The 21,176-nt window shown below is 38.2% G+C and overlaps 1 protein-coding gene across 2 annotated transcripts in view; it reads left to right on the top strand.

Moving 5' to 3' along the window:
- PARG (poly(ADP-ribose) glycohydrolase) overlaps nucleotides 1–20,968 on the top strand; it is a 61,740-nt gene extending 40,772 nt beyond the window's left edge. For both annotated transcript variants that reach the window (XM_039554425.1, XM_039554424.1), the window contains exons 11-18: nucleotides 1,575–1,635; nucleotides 2,291–2,366; nucleotides 4,518–4,665; nucleotides 9,694–9,772; nucleotides 10,576–10,684; nucleotides 13,514–13,619; nucleotides 16,811–16,939; nucleotides 17,558–20,968. In XM_039554425.1, the coding sequence (XP_039410359.1) occupies nucleotides 1,575–1,635; nucleotides 2,291–2,366; nucleotides 4,518–4,665; nucleotides 9,694–9,772; nucleotides 10,576–10,684; nucleotides 13,514–13,619; nucleotides 16,811–16,939; nucleotides 17,558–17,730 (881 nt within the window). In that variant the 3' untranslated portion in view covers nucleotides 17,731–20,968. The remainder of the gene's footprint in view (nucleotides 1–1,574; nucleotides 1,636–2,290; nucleotides 2,367–4,517; nucleotides 4,666–9,693; nucleotides 9,773–10,575; nucleotides 10,685–13,513; nucleotides 13,620–16,810; nucleotides 16,940–17,557) is intronic.
- Nucleotides 20,969–21,176: the final 208 nt, after the last annotated feature.

The raw sequence follows: 21,176 nt of genomic DNA, 5'->3' as shown, positions 1-21,176 counted from the left end.
TCAGCATTTTGCTATTAACTTCATACTTTCTCAAAGGATTTGTTTTAAAAGAAAGACAGATTTAAACTATTAAATATAAAAGCCTGTTACTTGGTTTAGACCATCTTCAGTTCATCATTTTAATTCACCACAAAGTAAATGCAGCTAGATCCTATTTCAGCTGTCAGACTTTAAGCAATGTCAATTGAACTAAATCTCTGAGGTAGAAAGTAACTTGTGATCTATGTGTGGGACTGAGAAAAGATATGATGTACAGCTTTTTTTAATACTTGAGTAATAATGTTTTCATGCAAACCAAATCCTAAATTTAGGCAGCTGTCCCTGAGCCCCTGTGCATGTGAAATCTGATGGGAACATGCTTAATGAAACTACCATATTAGATCTCCTAACAGTATAACTTTAAATAAAATTTGATAAGATTCTCGAATGCTCTTTTTTGAATTAAAAATTCATATTGCACCTTTAAAATGCCCAATTTCTTACTCTTTTTTTTGTCACAGGAATTAGTAGGGCTGAAGTAGCTTAGCTCTATAAATTACTGTAATAATTTCACAACTCTTTCTATTGTAAATAATAATCGAATTCTCTGTAAAAGAAGAGAAGACTTTGTGCTCAAAAGGTGAATGCTTGCTTGGTAGAATACCACAACTGATAGCAGAATTCCCTTGTGAAAGAGCACTTCATTACTATGCTTGAAAACGATGCACTTTTTTCCAGAGAAAGTAGCCCTTTTTTAACCTAAATTTTAAAGAAAAGCGTAGGACCACTTAAGGCTTTTTTAGAAGGATGCATTTGTGCTGTACATACTTTCCTGAATGTCTTCACAAATCAGCACAGTAGACTTAGTGTAGCAGAGAAGTAAGTCTTAATTGGAGTTTTTATTAGGATGATATCACCTAATAAAAAGTTGGTATTTTCTTTCTGTTGCAAAACTGAACTTTTTTGAGTAAAATGAAGAGAGAAGATGATACTGCATCCTTCCTGCCATGAGAAACAGCTCCTCTTTTTCCCTTGAGGACAGGAGTCTTTTCTCAGTTGGAATACAGTGAATTTCACTGGCATCCTGGCAGGGCTAAAAACTGCTTGATTTGGAATCTGCTAACACTGCATCCTTATTGACATAGCTGGACTTTCTTGGAAATATGAGCTGCTGCTTCCTCCATCCGTAGGTTGAATACTCTCTGAATTGTCTGTTGACATTGAACAGTTGTTGATTTTAAAGGTTCACAGTCTATTTTTCTCTAAAGCAGCACATTTTAATTCAAGTACTGGGTCTTTCTAGTAGTGTTTAGTGTTGTTGAAGTGAAAATCACTTAAGAAATAGTTTTTCCTAGATCTGGAAAACTAAAATACTCAAACTGCAAAGTGGGAAGAGAAGTAAGTACTTTGGTCTTCATGTTACTTGTCTTCAGTTGGAGTCAGGGGAAGAATCAGAGTCACTCTTGAGGAAAGTTAAGCTCTTGGTATCTACCAAGAGTTATGTTTGTAGTTTTCAAAGCTTGCCAGTTAAGATAATCTAGGGGCTAAAGCTCCCACCCTTAATACATTTTCCTTTGGGGTTGGTTTGCCTGTAGAACCTACGGGATTGGTGACGTTTACAAGGCAGTGTCTCCAGGAGTTTCCAGACTGGGAGAGGTAAGTCAAACATCCTGTTAATGTAAGAAATTTCTTAAGTCCACGTTAACTGAATGTCATTCATTTGGAATTGATTCAGGTCTGGAAGTACTGCAGAAAACAGTGTTTGCTATGGATTGTTGCAGAAAGAAATAGAGGGCAGTGGGTGAATTGCCACAAGTAGTTTGTGTCCTGAGTTTTCCCATATGTTTGTGTGTAAAGCAAGCAAGTCTTAGTTGAAGTTTTAAAACAGTAGCATATCTTTGGTGCTGTTGCTTGAGTGGGGGGAAAAAAGAGAAGGATGGCTTGATTTAAGAAATGACAGGAAAGATAATGAAATATGGGTGATAACCAGCATGAACACAAGTATTGCAGCTTTATTGCTGGTTAGCAACTTAATGTGGAACAAGAAAAACTTAGAACTTCAGATTTGGGCTTTTTATGGTAAAAGGTGGAGAAACTGAACAAATGACTGTGTTAAACTTTTCCATATTGTGTCTGCAAGGCAAACATGTTTTCTTTAATCCATCAGGGTTTTTGTGGTTTTTTTTTAAATCACGTTATGTTTAAGGTGTGTAAGCAGTTTGGGTTTGGGTGAGTTTTGTTTTAAAATGAATGTTTTTGCGTGGGGGTCCTGAAATTATCCTTTCTGTACAATATCTTTCCTCAATGGTAGATCTCAGAAAAAGCTATCTAGATTGCATGTCACCTATGAAGGCACCATCGAAAGCAATGGACAAGGTATGCTCCAGGTAAGTGCATATAACAGTTAATGTGGCTTTCATGTTTTTGTCATACTTTCATGGTCTGCCAGCCTAACAAAGTTATTTGTTTATCCTCAATTCACTTAAATGACAAGATGTTATGCAGTGTAAAAAAAACCATCAAAATCAATTCCATGGTCAGTACTGTCAGTGTTCCCCAGCTCATCTAGGTAGCACATGTACCTGTTACAGGAAGAGCTGACAGAAAATCACAAATCCTGGACAGCTTCAGGTCTTCTGGTTCAAGCCAGGATCAAAGATTGACAAGATAAAAGATTCAGGCTGCGATCTTGATGACTTGTCAAGGGTTTCAGTTTATTAAAAAAAACCCAATCATTCTTGTGCCCCAGACAGTGACCAGGTCAGTGTTTCAGGAGACTTTTCTTGCTGCTGCCAGCACCACTGTTTCAGTCTGGGAGGCAGTCAGCAAAAGAAATTCATGAGGAGGATGTCCTGTCCATATCTATAGGAAGTAACATGTTTGAGTTTTCAGATTAGTTGTTTGCTTTCTGCTTTTCTTAAAAAAAAAAGTCTGCCTTCTAGAATTCTTTTACAAAAAAAAGTAAAAATCAGAACTTTCTTAGCCAGGGACAAGTACTGCATTGGAAGAGGAGGAAGGAGACTAGGAGGAATTTTTTTCTGCAATGCCTTTTGCTCACATTTTAAAATGTCTCATAAATCTATGAAACTTGAGCACTCAAATGTGTGATGAATTATGAAGAACTCAGCAATTGCTCAATAATGACCATTTTTCTAGTGTTTCACTCTGTAAAAGGGACTATTGCCTAGGATGTGATATTTTTCCTCCTGGCATATCTCTGCTCTGATGAAGAGCAGTCACTCCAGCAGGGAGCAGGATGAGCATGGCAGGGCAATGCAGGAGTCCACTGTGACCCCAGCCTCAGTGGGCAGGGGTGGTGACAATCACAGTTCCTGCTGACTGGCTGCTGGCCATCAGACAGAGGCAAGGTGGTGAGTCAGGATGCCAAGGACAGTGAGAGATGTCTGGTGGACATGTGGGCAGCAGCAGAGCACAGGACTGGGCATGGGCCCACAGGGAATATGTCTCAGGTGAGGACCAGGACAGGGGTGGGTGTTAGTATGGGACAAGGATGGGGCCTGAGGGGAGGCTACTCAGTACAGTTACAGTGCTTTGGGGCTCTGGCACACTGAACATTTGAGTGGTTTTCATATAACTTTTTTGATCATAGTCAAGTTTAGCAAATCTCAAACAACTGAAATGTGTTGGTATTTCCAGGATAGACTAAAGGAACACATGCTGCTGTAGTGGCTGGCTCTTGGTGTGCTTTGGACTCTGCCTCCTGGGTCAGTTTGTAATCTACACAGGTGTTCATGTCACCCCAGCAACTTCTGTCCCCCTCCTGTACCTCTGCTCTCATCAGCTATCTAAGTAAAAACCAGTAAGAAGCTAATAGCATTTGAAACATTAAGTAACTTTTTAAAATCACAAATTTATATGGGCAGTTAATTTGAGTGAATAGTAATTACTTTATTGAATAAACACACTCCTTTTAAAACTGTTGTCTGTATGAAAATGTAATTTGCAAAATATGTACCATTGCAGCAAAAATTGTCCAGAGCTTCTCTATTTCAAGCAGAAACCTTTAGAGTCAAAATTATTTGCCTTGTTCAAGTGCATTTCAAGGAGAATTCATAAGAGGATTTTTTTGGGTATTATTACAGGGGCAGTGCTAATCTAAAGATGCTTCAGTGTAGAAAGTTGGGGCAGAGTGCTTTTTAAAGGACAAACTCATGATTTTTCAATGTCCCTAAAAACAAGGCTGTTTTCATCTTTCACATTTACTGAAATGTGTTTTATTCTGAAACATGTACCTCTTCAAGGGAAACCCACAAAACTTGGATTTGGAGCATTTGAGATGCAAAATTTTTTTTGCTGTGTAATGTCTCATTTGTCTTCAGTTTTCTGAGAAGTTGAATGGAAAAAATAAGGAAAGCATAATCATGTTAATCAGTCCCTCTGCTTGTAGTTTTAAGTGATAGCAATAGATTTCAACAGAATAACTGAAATTTGTACATGATTTTATTTACCTTGGTAAATGAAAGGTTGTTTTTTTTTTTCTTATGCTATCATAATCCTCCTGAATGTATTTTTGGTAGGTTGATTTTGCAAACCGTTTTGTTGGAGGTGGTGTGACCGGGGCAGGACTAGTACAAGAAGAAATTCGGTTTTTAATCAATCCAGAACTGATTGTATCAAGGCTCATCACTGAAGTCTTGGATCACAATGAATGTCTTATCATCACAGGTTAGTCTTTGCAGAAAATGTTTCACATTGAATTCTGGTTTTATATATATAAAATACTTTTCAAGTTGAAGTTTAATATGTTTAAATGCTGTAAGGATAAAAAAAAAGTAGAAAACCAAAAAGTTGATACTCATTTGACAAAGAGCCTCCTACTTCATCCCACCTCTTAACACCACAGGGTCACTGTTCCATAGATGGTTTGTGAAAGGAGGAAAAAAAAAAGTGACAGCAAGCAGAAGAACTTCTTTTTTCCTCTGTAAATGTGTTTGAGGATTTGGTGTCTTAGCTAAAGAATGCTGATGGGCAGTATAGGTAACAGCCACAATTTCCAGCTATTAGCTGATACTGCTTCTCTTATGTTGAAGGATGTGGGGTTTTTGTTCCTCTCTGGAATTTGTAACATTTGATGTGATCAGTGGGATTGAACACTCCTAAGAAGAGGAACTACCTTCTGATTACCTAAAAGGGGAGGAAATGGAAGAGTAGAAAATCTGCATCCATTAGAAAAAGGTAGAAAGCTAGAAACTGTCTCTGAAGGACTTTCATCTTTTAAGTTCCACATATGTGTTTGTGTTACTTGTAAGTTAGTTATGGGCTCCTAATTACATCAAAAACTACCTGCTTCTCCAGTGTGTTGCTGAGGGGTTGTGGATGGAGACGTCCTGCCTGTCTGGAGCTTAGCTGAAAAAGTTTTTTCTTTTGCTTTGCACTGTGTCATAGAGCTTGGAATGTGTTATTATCCACTGGATTAAAACAGTTAGCATCAAAAGACCAGATGTGACTGTTAAGAACTGGAGCAGCCGAGGTCATGCTGTCTCAGTTCTATACACGAGTGAGCATTTTTCATGACTGAAGAAATAAAATGATGCTGTAATGCTACTTTATTTACACTAAAGAGCAGCTATAAAGAAAAAAATATATGATCAGAGACATCCTCTGGGTAAATATTATAGAAGACTATGTTTTTATTTTTCAGTCTGCTATAGTAAAAATGTTGGGTTTAGTTACCTGAGCTGTCTCAAAAGTCAAGAGTTTCTGTAGGTATTAGAACACATTTCTTGGAAAAATCCATCAATAGCACTTCTTTCTCTCACATGCATACACAGTAGAAATTTGAGCTTAAATCTTGCAGGCCTTACTCTGTCCTGAGTTATTGCTTGTACTGGGCAGAGCATCTTTTGTTTTCAGTCTTACGCTTGGTAATCTTTTTAAGACAGTGTTTTATTTTGTTTTGCCATCCTGCCAGAATTAATGCCTTTATCTGTGAAAAGTTTTTGATAAATTGGCTTTTGTGATTACATTTAAAAAAAATGAGTCAACAAAAAACTTCTTGGCCATCAGAGACTTCTGTTCTGTATTTTGGATATGATACCATATTAACCTATTTTAAACACTGTCCTCTGGGAGAGATTTCTTTGGGAAGGATAAAAACAGAGCACAGCTATCAGTCTGGGTAATAACTGATTGGGGGAAAACACTAAATCAGTGTTTTGAAAGACCTCCTTGCATTTCCCTGCAAACAAAAATGTTTATTTGGTATGGACAAGTAAAGGTGAGAATGTTTTTTCACTGCAGCAACATTTTAGTTTTCTTGAGTACTTCAGTGTTTTGCAATTAGTGTTTGGGATGTGGAGTTCTTCTCTAATGGAAATATTCATTCCATCATTTTTATTTAATCTCTGGAGCTTTTCCACCTTGGTTCTTAGCCAAGTCTCCTCTGTGTCATGATCCTCTTGATAAATTACATTCTTTGTGATGCATCTTGACTCGGCAGCCTAATGGGTATAACTGTGTAGCTTAAATTTGCAGAGAAGTCCAACAAATTGGGAGATAAATTAAATTTGTTGTGATTTCACAGTATCTGGTTAAGATCACTGCTGTAATGACTATGGAACTGGTCATGCAAACAGTCGAGTTCTTCAACACAGACATCTATATACAGAAATGTCAGCAGCAACACCAGAGATTCCCACAGCTGCATTTCTGGTAGAGCTGTGAATAAGGTGTGAGTGCTTTTCATTCAGATTTTTTTTTTTTCCTTTCTTTCTTCCCCCTGTTGGAACTCACACATCCTTGGGCAGCATTAAGAGCTGATGAAGCTGTGTTCCATGTTTCCTTTAAATCTACAGATCTATTGATGGCCAGTTGGGACCACATCCTAGCAGGGCAGTTTTGGAGACTTCTGACCGCACTACTGAGGCAGCAAATGAGATGAGATGGGTTGAGATAATTGGTTTGGCTGAAGATTTACTCAGAGGGGAAAATTGGTTTTCAGCTGGATTTAGCAGTCTGACTGTTCCAGTGCTGGGAGAGCCAAAGACTAATGGTGGTGCAAGATAAGGATTGGAAGAACTGATTGACAGGGGAAGAAGGACATTCCTCTCACTTATGGCACTAAAAGTGCCTTTCTGTTGGTGACTACAAAACTTTACTCTTGAAATTTTCACATCTACTTTTTATTTAGTGCTAGTGGTCCTGCCTCTTCAGGGATATAATTTCTAGCTCATTAAAAATACTAGAGGAACACTATGGTGGGATTTTTCCCAATCCCTGGAAATGTTATAATGCTGTTACAGATCATACGCAAATGTAAGGCTAGACTATGAAGTCTGAGAAAGGTATATTTATTTTTAGTAATAATTGCAAATCTTTGTAAGTTGGTGAGGTCCCATAAACACCAACACTTGGAAATTTCACATTTTGTCTGACGATGTAACTTTTAGAAGTGTCACAAAGGATGGACTTTTGAATGGTACATGTATATACATTCTTTTGACTTTAGGTAGGCTTTTCTAGGTTTTGTAGCTTGTTTTTAAAGTTCTGGTGGAACTTTATTTGTGGTTTGCCTTTTTTTTACTTCCTTTTATTCATTTAATGAGAAGAAAAAAAATTCACCAGAAACACTGACATATCCAGCTTATCCCATACTGCTTTTGTTCTCCCAGCAACAGAAGTTTGTATCCCAGTAGTTCAGAGGCAAAAGTGTTGCTAGTCAAATAATCATTTTTGTCTGACAAATTTCCAGAGCTTCACTTATGAAAACTCATTGATTTTCATTAACTTCGTGTTTCTAGGACATGACTTTAGAGTCTGTGTGATTTCTTTGAGTTTCTCCATTATTGATTTTTTTTATAGATATATGTGTATATGTGTGTGTGTTTGCTTGTTTGTTTGTTTCCTGGTGCTTTTGTCATCAGACACTACACTTCCATAAAAATTAATGAAAACAATGAACCTTGAAAATGCCAGTTTAATACTTGGACTATAATTTAATCTATCCTGGTACAATATCTTGATGACCTAGAGTTTTCTTTCCCCATCTTAGACACCAAAGGAAATGCTTCCTTTTTGAAGCTGGAAGTTTTGCCTAGGTTGTCCTCTAAAGAGGGCTCTCAAAAGAGTCACGTACTTCCTTTGTCTATCTTTTCTTGCTCTGTGCTCAGACACTTTTACCAAGCATATGAAGAGAACTGAATTTTATTCATGTCAGGAAAAGTCTTAGTGAAGGTTGATAGCCTGCAATTCAATTAGAAGGCTGATTTCTGAATGTGGAAGCTGCTTGTGGTTGTCCTTTGTTTGAGGGCATGGATGTATGTGAATACATAGGCGTATTCTGTCATCCACATTTTTCAGATGATTTTTTATCAGGAAGTGAACTCAGTGAGGAATCTCTTACCATCCCACTCATTTTGCATAGCAACTTTTCAAAATAGCCTTGAGTGAGATTTGTGTACCCTCAGAATGATTAATCTTCTAGACTAAATAAATAATGCGTGGGTAACAGGGCAGATGAGTTAAATGAGCATTGATAAGTCTTGTGAGTTAAAATTAATATGGGTAAGTGGGGAAAGTATCTTGAAGTATATGCATCACTGTAAACAGTTTTTAACAGCTTGTTTCCTGTGCTTGAGACTACTGGAGGTAAACATTGAAATTTCCTTGTCAGTGAGGTTTAAAGTTAATAGCTTTGTTTTTGATTGTTCAACTGCATTTTTATTTAGGGATTGGAAAACTTACATTAAATGTAAACATTTATATTCTCAGGGTACTGCTGATCTGTGCAATAGTTAGGCAGTACTCATCTTACTAATCAGATATTTTGTGCTGTCAGCTTGCATTTCTTTAAAACCTCTTTTTTCCCATTCTATTTAGAGGCATAGCTGGTGTCACAAATTGGGGTTGCTTAACAGTTCTCTTCTTGCTCTTACTGTTTATGATTGTGCCAAACTACACCTGTATGAACCACCAAACAAGTCAGCTCAGCTGGTCAGAGCACAGTGCCAGTAACTCCAAGGGCATGGGTTCACTGGAGAGTTGGACTCCATGATCATTGTGGGTACCTTCCAACCTAGACTATTCTGTGGTTGCTTCTGAAACTCAGCTGTTGTGAGCTCAGAACACGGGGAAAAGGTGTGATTTTGTTGTGGCATTACTTCAGCAGTATTTCTCTGAAGCATTTGTGCAATGCCCAGTTTTTGAAGCAAGGTCCTGAATCTCTATAAAATGAGGTGAAAGGCAGCCTTTTAGAAGTTATGATCCTTGTTCTTGGTTAAGATGTGCTCTTTTTTGGTCTTGGGATACACTTTTGAAAAGGAATTGGTATAGCAGAGCATAGTAGCTAAAATCATTGGTGGCCTTAGGGAGCTGCTTTCTGACAGCCTTTAATACTTTCCAAAGTACCCTATTGGACCTTTCAAGAGCAGCCAAATATGTTCCATACTGTGGTTTTTTGGGTCTTGGTGCTTTTACAGAGGTAGTTTGTTGGTGCTGACCACTTCTCATGATACACTGGGCAGCATATGTAGATCTGCACTCGTAACGTTCTGTGCTGGGTGCTGCTCATCACCTGTGGGAAAGGAGCTTTACAAGGAAATCTTGTATTCGTGGTGCAAATACAAATTCTCTGTTTCCCTTTGCTTCTGGGAGCTGCATGTTCATTTGGAGAAGCAGTGATTCCTATCAAAGATTTGCCAAGTGAAAAAAATATGTACATATTTTGTATGTAATCTGGAAAATTATTTGTTTCAGGTACTGAGCAGTACAGTGAGTACACAGGCTATGCAGAGACTTACCGGTGGGCAAGGAGCCATGAAGATAAGACCCCTAGGTAAAGTTCCACATAAGTATTTTAAGTTGAGGAATAAATAAATGTGAGAAATTTGAAAACTTGGTACTTCTGAGTATTTCCTAGCATTTGCCTTAATAGGATATTTGCTTGATGTTGCTCTCTTCAGTAGGGCCAACAAGCTAAGAAAGTTATATCATATTGGTAATGGCATACTAATGCTAATAAGTGGTACCTGCCCTTATGTCGGTTCTTAGACCAACATCTTTTACAGTTTAGAGATATATGTATTTAATGCACATTTTTGTTAAGATACTGATTTAACTGTGAATCGCAATGTCACAGGAAATCTTGACAGCGAGACCTCAGATGACACGGTGCAGCTGATGTGTGACAAAATAAGAATCAATACCATGAATCTGAGTAGAAATCTCTGAGATCTTGAATTTATTTCTCCAGCAATGTCACTAGAGTGCATACACAAAATTACTCATTTGGTATAGAAACATCCACAGTTTTAAATGTTGGCAGAAGACAGAGAAACACTGACATTGCAGTGTTCTTACATACTTGATAAATAGTACTGTGTTATTAGATTTGTTTCACGTTCATGCCCAAAGTCTAGCCAGAGTATTTCTAAATTTATGGGGAGGCCTGTCTCATTTCTGATTCTGCTTTCATTCCCAACCCACAAAGAAAAAGTGCTCCATTGTCTGTTACGAATTCACCTTTCCAGCTGCTTCTAACACAGAAGATCTGCAGGGAATTGCTCATTTTGAATTGGAGTTATATGGCTGATATTAAACAACTAATGTCATCTACTTTTCTCCCCCCTCCAATTTTAGGGATGAATGGCAACGACGCTACACCGAAATTGTTGCTATAGATGCATTTCACTTCAGACGTTTCCTTGATCAGTTTGGTCCAGAGAAAATTAGAAGAGAGCTCAACAAGGCCAGTAACTTCTTACAACAGCCTGCAGTCTAGTGTTTATAGAACCTTTTCAAATATTCTTACATTATTGTCCTCATCTAAGGAAGTTCTTGCTTAGTTGTGTCTTATATGAGAGGGTTTTGCTGTCCAATGTTAAAGCAAAAGATTGTCAAATATATTTCTTTGATGTGCTATTCAAAGGTGTATTTTATATAACTTTCAAAAATATAAATGAAACTTGGATATACATTTTGTTAACTTTTCCCTGTCCTGCCTCTAAACAACAGTCTGAGAGTTGGGGTTGTTCATCAGGGAGAAGAGAAGGCTTCAGGGAGACCTTATTTTGTCCATCCAGTACTTAAAGGGGTTTATAAAAGGAAGTGAGAGGGACTTTTAATATGGGCAGATAGTGACAGTACAAGGGGCAGTGGTTTTAAACTGACAGAGGACAGGTTTAAATTAGGTATTAGGAAGAAATTCCTTACTATGAGGGTGGTGAGGCACTGGAACAGGTTGCCAAGGGAAGCTGTGGATGCCCCATCCCTGGTAGTGTTCAGTCCCAGGTTGGATGGGGCCCTGAGCACCCTGATCTAGGGAATGGCATCCCAGCCCATGGCAGGCAGGTTGGAATGAGGTGATCTTTAAAAGGTCCATTCCAACTCAAGCTATTCTATGATTCTAAATTGCAAGTGTAACTTCTTTCCCTGTGATTTGTGCTGTTGAATCCTACTCAGCTGTGCAGTCAAGGTGGAAAAGGAGGTGCCTCATGTTTTAAGATGGGGCAGTTCAAAAATAGGGTGCCCCTTGCTTTTCTTTCACCTTTCTTCTTTGCCCTTGGGGTATTGACTTATTTCCTGGGAGTTTACCTTTTCTGATATTGATGTCTTCTTGAGATCAGATCCAGCTGTTCATAAATCCTCTTTATTTTCACAGTAGCTGTAAGGGCTGTTGTAGCTGCTTATGTGTGTATACATGCCAGTTAGAGCTTACAGTCTTCAAGAAGACTGACAATGCAGGCCAGTTGTAATCCTTTAAACAAAACTTCTGAGCTGACATTCAAAACTAGCACACTTCCTACTAATAATTCTTTCACATTATTAATCATTATCATTATATATTCAAAGTTATCAGTCCTTGACCCTGCCCTAGGTCAGCTGTGTATGTACAAAACTGCACTTTGCAGTGACTGTGGTGCTTGATAATCTACACATCAAAGTTGCCAGGCTGAAGAGTTCTTTGAACAGGGGAAGCTGGAATTGTGGTGGACATAATTTTTTTTTTCTCTTCTCTTCTCTTCTCTTCTCTTCTCTTCTCTTCTCTTCTCTTCTCTTCTCTTCTCTTCTCTTCTCTTCTCTTCTCTTCTCTTCTCTTCTCTGCCATCCCCAATTTGTGATACTGTCCTTAAATAAGATATTTGAGATGTTTCCCAGTCCTTGGTCTCTGCCCTGGATTATGTGCTGCATAATGTTTGGGAACATTGGGTTACTTTCCCAAGCTGTGGCAGGTGCTTTATCATCTGCATAGCCTGGGTTTTCCTGTCACTTGTTTTTCTTGTATTGCTGCTGCTCTTTTGTTGAAGCTAAAGCAGTCTTTTCCCAGCTTTTAAGGTTGTACTTTTTCAGGGACTAGTAACTGTCATCAGTGAGCTGTTTATGGTTATGAGACCTTAGCTTTACCCTGTGCCAGTGTTTTCAAGGCCTTTGCTGTTATCCCTTGCACAAATTTTATCTCCTAACTTGCTGTGTCTGGAATCAGTCTCCAGTTCACAAAGCAGATTCTCCTTAGTTAATAAGAAGGCTAATGGGCCAGAATTAAGGCCTTGCATGGCCAGCATAAGGCGTAGGTAGTGAGAGGTGTGTGGCCTGTGCTAGCAGTGGCAGTGCTGTTTTTACTGGGCAGTGGAGTACAAGAATGCTAATTCAGTTATACTATACTATATATAGTGGTATAGTATATACTATACTATACTATAGTGTGCAAATTTTTGGGATCAAAACATGCTAATGAGTCTCCTTCATGTGATTCCACATTTACAGATGCAGTGGGCCTTTGCTTTAGCTTCGGTGTTGAACATATATGCTCAATGCTACTGTGGCCACAGCCTCCTGCTTTCTGCAGTACAGAAGGGTACAGAATATTATAGGATGTATTTTAAATAAATTCAAACATAGGAACACACTGTCCTAATTCTCAGCTGGAAAGGGAATGCATCCCCTCAAAATGATGTACAGTGCTGAAGGACTAATTTAAATTAGTTGTAAAACCTTAGCATCTTGACTAAAGTAACATTCATCAGCTTGTTTCTTCATGGTTGGTAACGAAATTAGCCCTAAAAAAGACAGTTAAGTACAGTTTGTAAACTTCGCTGATATCTTAGTACAAAATTCTAATTACCTACATCAGTGAATTTATGATCTGCCTACAATTTTCAGTTTATTGATTGGTTTGGATTTTTAAAATAAATTATGGTAGATCACTGCAACATTTATAAGGTTAGTTGGTTTGGCTGAAGTTTTTTTATGAGGACTGATTGTTATTTAAAGAAAATTTTAAGTCTGAGTTCATTTTCTGTTCAGGCTATCCTGGAAAGTTTCCTGTAGCTGTGATGAAATGCCTGGGACTCAGCACCTGTATCTTAATTTTTAACTTGGGTCCAAATAGGGCAAAAATCTTCCTGCTTTAAATTTTTTTGTTATTGCTGTTAAATTGAAAGGAAGACTAATGGTGTATTGAAGTAGTTTGAATTTGATATTGCTAGAAGACCATATGATTTTTGTTATAATTTTATTTTTTGAAAGTATCACACCGGGTTGCCTCTCAAATCCATCTCTGACTCTTGTCTGCATGTAGGCCTACTGTGGCTTCTCTCGACCCAATGTTCCACCTCAACACCTCTCTGCAATAGCCACGGGAAACTGGGGATGTGGTGCCTTTGGAGGGGACTCCCGATTAAAAGGTAAATTGTAGCAATTAGTTAATGTTCCAATTAATCCAGTAACTTATGTTTTGCTCCTTGGCCATATGTTTTTGTTCAAGTACATTTCTTGCTTTTGTTCTAATTACTACATTTTTCCAAGAAATGGCATTCTTTAGAATTGGTTCATTAGTGCTGATCTTTAGGCCATGAGTAATGTGACCTTAAACAATAAAAAAGCATTCTACTCTATTCTTTGTGCTTTAGACTTTTATGCTCTTTTCAGTTTAAAGTATGAGGCAAGCACGTGATGATGAAATGCTGGATTTGGAAGGACTTGTAGCACTGAAACCTTCCAAAGCACAAATATGCAGCATTCATTCACAGAAGAACATGTTCATTGCAGTTGTCAGTCATATAAATCAGTTGACCTTTCTGGAGCAGTCTTTTTAGATTCTGCCTGAAATTCATATCTCTGCAAAGCTGTTTAAAGTACCTGGTAATTTGCAAGGCTTCACAAATTTGCTGGCAGTGCTTAATTTTGCTCCTTAATATATTGCTGTATGCTAGAGAGGTTTCCAGTCACTCAGACGTGCTGCTTTCTTTCCTGACTTGCCTGCTGTATCACTCACTTTCTCATGTTCTTTTATATTTGAGTATTTATAATGCAGCAGATATCACATGCTTACATTCATTTAAGACCTTTTCCATCAATTCAAGAACTGATGGATCCTGACATGTAAATTCATATCCTGGTTCATATAATTCTAAGTAGAAATTTACATTTTTTTTGTTGTTTCCAAGCATTTGGAGAGTATTTAAAATTTGCTTTTCAGAACAGCTTTAGGTAGCTACAGTGAGACAGTCATCAGGCTACTAGCTTCATTAGTTTTCTCTCTTAATGTGCTTAATTCATAAAGCATCTATTTTTTTCTCAATGCTCACTGAGTTCCTGGCAGTTGTTTTTTGATTTCCATTAGATAAAATAGGCTGCCAAATGTGTATCTTATCAATATCAGGACTAGTATTTACTGTAGGATCTGAGCATAGTTGATTTATGTTAGGCAGGTTTAATAAATACTTTAATTTGCATAAGGTCTTGGATCTGAACTGTAATACCCCATGTATATTTTTTTAATGTAGAAGGGATGTCAGTACAGCCACTGCTTCAGGTGCAAGCCCAGAAGTTAAGTGGGATCACATCAGCTGGGGGTGCAAGGGGCAAGAAAGCTCAGATCCCTCCAGACCCGGTACCACAGGCTCTATTGCTCCTCCTGTGCTGCTTCTTTCTGTATCAGTAGCATGGAAATCTCCCATGCTATTGTGTCTCATTAATGTACAGAAGATTGTGAAGTTTCATAAGATATAGAGCAATTCAAAATAAATAATAGGATATTTTTATTATCTTGTAAAGTGAAACTGCATTGTTTGTTTGGAATGAATAATAAGATTCATTAGGTTCTGTTCCCCTATGCAAGCTAGTTAATTAGACTCTTTAAAAGCTGAACTACTGAAGCTTTACTAAATCCACAGCTGGTTCAGTAGTTTAATTAAAATATCATTCCCAGATTGAGATTAATTTCACACGTGAATCATGTAATTTATAATTTTGGCTATGGGTTTACAAGAGAGGGTTTTTTTGATTAAGGAATGCAGTGTTTTAATAGGTCTCTGTTTAAAATGTGAGAGATTCTTGATCTGAGCTCTGAACAGCTTTCTATTTAGCTTCCACTAGCAGGTGGTAATGCAGTATGTACACTGTTTTATTTAAAATTAATCTTTACAAAGACAATATTAATCACATTTTAATTAACTCTACTTACTGGGTAGAAAAAGGAAGAACTGGTATCAGAACTGCGCCAACAGGCTCTGAAGTAAGACAAGCTGCAGCAGATGAAATAGTTGCTGGGGTCCATTGTTTGGACTGTTGTAGCTCCTGTGAAATGAACCTGTGATTGATTTCACGCCTCTGTGGCACTCCAGCCTGGCAGTGCTGGCTGGTGAAAAAGCTGCACTCTTTTAAGTTTGGTGCTGCCTAAGGGGGTCCTGGTTTTTTTCTCCCCCTCATTGTTTCTCTTCCCCCTTCTTTGTTCTTGGCTCTGTGGTCTGGTGCCCTCCCTTGCCTCAGCTCTGGCTCATAGCAAAGCTTTCACTCTGCCAATTCAACTGCTGTTCTCACAGCAAACCATTAGCTTTTATTATTCATCTGTAACTTTTCTGCCAGTTTGGTGAATGGAATGGGCACAGTGATGTCTGATGAGCACCAGTGATGTCTGATGAGCACCAGAGAGCTGCAGAAAAGTGAGCAGCTACATGAGAAGTGGACCAGAGCTACTTTCCCCAGTTGCACTGGGTCATTAGCTTGGCTCAGCTGCACTGTTGATCAATACCCCAGATGATTTCTCAAGGTGAATCTTAAAAAAAACCGTTTCCAAGATAGGAAACATTTTTCTTTCTTTTGCTTATAGAGGAACAAAATCTGTCTATATTGTAATGGTAGCTGTTGGCAGAACTTGGGATGCAGCCTGGGCCAATGAGTTTGACAGAAAGCTGGAAGTTAAATAACATGAATTGCATTGCTGATATCACACCTCATAGGTCAGAATAAGCCAACGTATTCCATGCTGCATACTTCTATTGTAGGTATGATGGACACCTTAAATTATACAGGAAGAGGCTGCAGAACCATAGTTCTCCTCTTGGAGCTAAAAGCTGGGTCAGCTCCCACTCTGCGTAGCTTATCTAGTGAAAGGGTTGGCTCCATTCCTTCTAATAGGTGGCACAGAATGGAAATTGCCAAGTGCTCATGGATGAATTTTACCCCACTGTCTGTGGCTGTACAGGCAGCTCAAACCAGGATGGAAGGTGCTGCTCTGTTGCCTTATGCTGCCACAGGCATTTATTGGCTAATTAATGGCTGCATGCTGCTTGGGGGCAGACATGGACCAAAATAAACCCCTCTCAGTTTTAAGCACAGTTTATCTGGAAGTAAGGGTGGATGTCAGTAACAGCTCTAGCAGAATGCTTCAACGCTCTTGGCCTGCAGTGCCCAGCGTTCTTTATTTAAAAAAGAATTTTGGAAGTAATACTTATCCACCTGTTGTTTGTACTGCTTTGCAGCACCCATGTGGAAATGGATGCTATGGTTGTTTGCTGTAAACTTATGCTGTGTTTTTTCCTTCAGCAAATTGTTCTATCCTGTGTTCATATGTAATCTTTTTTTGTTGTTTCAGCCTTAATTCAGATATTGGCAGCTGCTGAGGCTGGACGTGATATTGTTTATTTTACCTTTGGAGATGTGGAGCTGATGCGGGACATTTACAGCATCCATACTTTTCTCTGTGAGAAGGGTCAAACTATTGGTGAGCAAAAAAAAATCTTTGTGTGCAGAAAAGAGACATTACCATCTCTACAAGTAGAAATTTTCCAGTATGAATTCTTGTCACCACGTCCTGAACACAAGCAAATGGGTCTCGGTTTATGTGTGCCTGTTTTCAGAATGGGGAAGTCTGCTGATTTGGGATCAACTGCACAGTGCTAATCAGTTAGAAGACTTCTAGAATGCTTTTCTAATTCCTTGGGAGTTATGCTATAGAACTTGAAAAATACAGATACATGTGGTAGGTAGAAGATTTGCAAAAGCTTTTGATATAACTCAGTAATGCTTTGAAGAGGGAAGAGCTGCTTAGGCATTCTTGACATAAATTTGTCTTCTAGTGGTTCTGTCTTGATCCTGCAAGATGTGGTCTGATGTGTTTTCCAGCCTAATGTTGGGATAGCTTGTGCAACAAGTTGAGGGAGCCCATCCTATGTTCTGAGCAACCTGCAGACATTCCCATTACACAGTCTGCCTCTGTCACTGCTCATTTAGAGATGTCCCTAGCCCTGTCTGTGCATTTCTAGCCTTCCTTTGCAATCATACATTGCTCATATGGCGTGTTCTTACATGGTGTTTAATGATCTGTTTTTGGTTTTTGAAGGGGACATTTATAGGCTATTGCTGAGATACTACAATGAACAATGCAGAAACTGTTCTACTTCAGGACCAGATGTCAAGCTGTACTCTTTCATATACAACACCATTGAGTCCTATGCAGATTCTACTGATGATGATGATGAAGACGAAGAAAAAGGGTTGTGTTTTGAAGATTAAAATAAACGTATTTGATCAGAGTAATGTTTATCTCCTCCCACTGGTATATTGTGTGAAATGCTGGACATAATGAATGATCTGGCTTAATTTATATTGACTGCATTGATAGTTATGTATAACACCCAAACAAAAAATCCCACAAACACCTTTGAGAGATGAGATTTATTTGTTTGATGGTTTCATACATGAAAACCTTGTTCATGTGTGTACAGAAAAAATTTTTTTGGTAAGTCTGGTTTGTGTTATACCTTGTTAAGTAGAATATTTTGGTACACATGTATATTTCATTCAAGATTGCTGAAGATTTCCCTGTACTCCTTTACATTTATTTTTCAGAGCTCTTATGTAGATTTCTCATGGAGGCTTAGAGCTGGAGTACAGACAGCCATGTAACTCCTTGGATGATGTTAGAGAGAAGCATTTAGATGATTTTTCTTACTGAAAATTGTCATAATCCTTAAGACTGCCAAGGTACCATCAGTGTTCTTACCAAAGTTTTCATTCATTTAACTTAAAATGTCCTGGGTCTAATTTATTTTTTCAATAAATGGTTAAAATTGGAGAAGTTCTGTAGGAGCCAAGAATGCATTTCACAACTGCATGGTCTTTACTAAATTAGACATAAAAGTTAGCATAAAGAAGTAGAGAAAAAACAATGAGAGTGGGAAAATGAGAAATGTGACCAAAGCTGGAAGCAGAGGCAAAGATTTTCACATGAATACCATTTTGTTGGTGCTATCTGTTACCACATTGAACAAGGTCTTAGACACTATTGGAAATTTCTCCAGGTTCAGTGCTGCTGGCAATATTTGAGTTAAGGTCTGCTAGTTGTGTTTATATTGTCATATCAGTTCTCCCTTATCTCAGTATGCATATATGTGAGTATAAGATCCCCATGGGATATGTGAGTGAGGAAAAAAATCACGTATCAGTGGGAGGAAAGTCTGCAGGCTACGTAAGAACATGAGGTCTTGTTAGGAGTTTTTGCCTGTGTCATTTTAGACATGGGAATAACAGTGAAGAGTTGGCAAAACATCTATAAAACCCATGCTTTTACTATCTGTGAATACCAAATTAGTGTTGCTGTAGTACGTTAATAGTTTACACGAAACTGCAGATACATCTGTGATAAAACATTTTCAGGTCTATGTACAGGGCAAGTCCAGTGAGACTTTTGTCTATTAGTAGTTTAAGCTCACCCTAAGCTTCAGCCCAGAGTCTAAGTTTAACCTCTTCTGTGTTAGATTTTTTTTGTCTGTCATAGTTGCTGTTATGAGTTAGCAATACAAGTAAAAACTGCAGCAGGAAATGTAGTGACCTAAGTCTCTTAATCAATGAATCCTTTGAGTTATGTCAGATAAAACTTCTCCAAGCCTCAAACACACCATGGTAATTAAATGCTGGAAGCTGTTGGCAGTCTGGCTCAGAATAAATCACTCACTGCTTCAGCTGCTCTGGGGGAAGCAATAGGAAAAAGCTCAGGTTGTTTATAAACACCTTCAGGGTGCTGTATCTTTGCGTTAATTTTAAGTGGGCAGCTTGCAGGTGTGTTTTTTGGCAAGTGATGGACACAGAGGTTCTTCCTGTTTTTCCCACCAGCTGTAGTTTTCTCCACCCCATCATTATAGGGAAAAAATTTTGGCTAGAATTTCAAGCTTTTTTCTGTGTTTGCACCTTGTGTCCTTAGATTTAGCAGAAATCTTTTCTCCTGCTCCTGGTGTTTCAGTGTTGGCTCAGATTCTGGCAGTAGGAATAACTGTTTTATTAGCTCTGATTTGGGCATTTAGGTTCAAGTATGATCGTGCTTCTAGATGCATTGCCGATGATAGATGTACCCTGTGAATTACGACAAGTGCTGGAAAACTGGTGCTATCTGCCAAACCTTCTTCACCTTACTACTCAGGATCTCCTATAGAAGAGATGAACAGAATTTGTTCCTAAACAACTGGAAAAAAAGATAACAAAAAGCCTTAGATGGCTAGACATGACCTCCCCTTTATTATATATAAATACTTCTTCATTAGTGCAATATTACTTGTCATTGTGAGAAGTGATTGGTCAGGTATGAAAAATGTACCAAAATATGATGGAATGAAATTCTACTTCAACTCTAGAAACAGAAAAAATTTAACTTTGGAGAGATTATCTGATGATCATATTACAGGTATGCAGTTAAAAGAGTTCTTGCAGTGTCAAGTGCTTCCAGGATAATCCTAGTCTTTTTATGCAGTCTGTAGTGTCAGTGATACTGAGCATTTTCTAATATGGGGAAGAATGCCTTTGTTTGAGATCATTCATTAGGGTATGTCTACCTTACTTTTTTCTCTTGTGAATTATGCTTGTATGGACAGGAACAAAGGAAAAGAACTCCTTTTCCATTTCATGTGTTGTCTGAAAAAGAGTGATATATCCTGCTTTCTGTGGTGTGTTCCTGATCTTGTAAAGAGCAACATTGTAAGAATGCTTTGAATATGATTTTGATCACAAGCAGGCTGAAGATTATTTTTTTGTTATTGTTGGTTTGGGTTTTTTTAAAGCAAAGTAGCCCAGAATTAGCTAACAATCGTGTTACATTCCCATGATGTTCTAATTCAGTAAAGAGCTGAACTGCCCAGATTGCTGCATGTCAGCCCAATACGTGCTCCACATCTTTCTTTTTCTCCCCACCCGCCAGTCCCCATTTCCCAACTACCTGAAATGTTTCCTTTAGCTGGCCATGCCTTCGGTGCTCTGGGGGAAGTAGTGTGGAATGGAGATGCCAGTGGTCTCCTTGTGCAGCCTAGAAAGCTTCAGTTTCACTCTTCCAGAAACCTGGTGATGGAGTAATCTGGGTTTGGGATTTTTTATTATTTTAGGGATGTTTGCTATATGATTTCCAATAAAAATAAACTTCCTACCAAAACTTTTGTTTTATACTTTTTAGCAGCCAAATGGAATGCCTGATGTGAAACAACAACAGGCAGTCATGTCGATCGCAATGTTGCCTCATAGTCAAGTTTGATGTCTGAGCAGTTCAGTTGTTCTACAGCTCTTGCACCTAAATTGCTCAGTTTTGAGGTTTTCCTATCTGATGGGGAGTATCCAATACTGTATATATTAATTTATAAACTGTTGAAGTGTTTCTGACATTCTTCTAAACTTACAGTTTATGCACCGTTATATTGTATTGATTTTTCTGGATCTGTATGCTAATGTTTACATAATTTTGTAGGAATACAATTAAAAAGTTCTGACTGAAGCAATGTTGTGTAATTTGTCACATAATATACTTTCCAGGACAGAGGAATTCCAGCATGTCTGAATGCACAGGGCACAGTACTGCAGATAGTTCTAGCTGTAAATTGACACATAACACAGAGCTGAGAAATGTATTTTTCCTGTACAGTATTGTGGTGGTTGCTTCTGTCTGCCTAGCAATGTAAAAAGCAATTAACTGCTGTACATTG

This window comes from Corvus cornix, chromosome 6 (assembly GCF_000738735.6).
Source record: "Corvus cornix cornix isolate S_Up_H32 chromosome 6, ASM73873v5, whole genome shotgun sequence".
NCBI lineage: Eukaryota > Metazoa > Chordata > Aves > Passeriformes > Corvidae > Corvus > Corvus cornix.
Note: the sequence above shows the minus strand (reverse complement) of the source record. Positions and strands in the feature narration are given on the sequence as shown.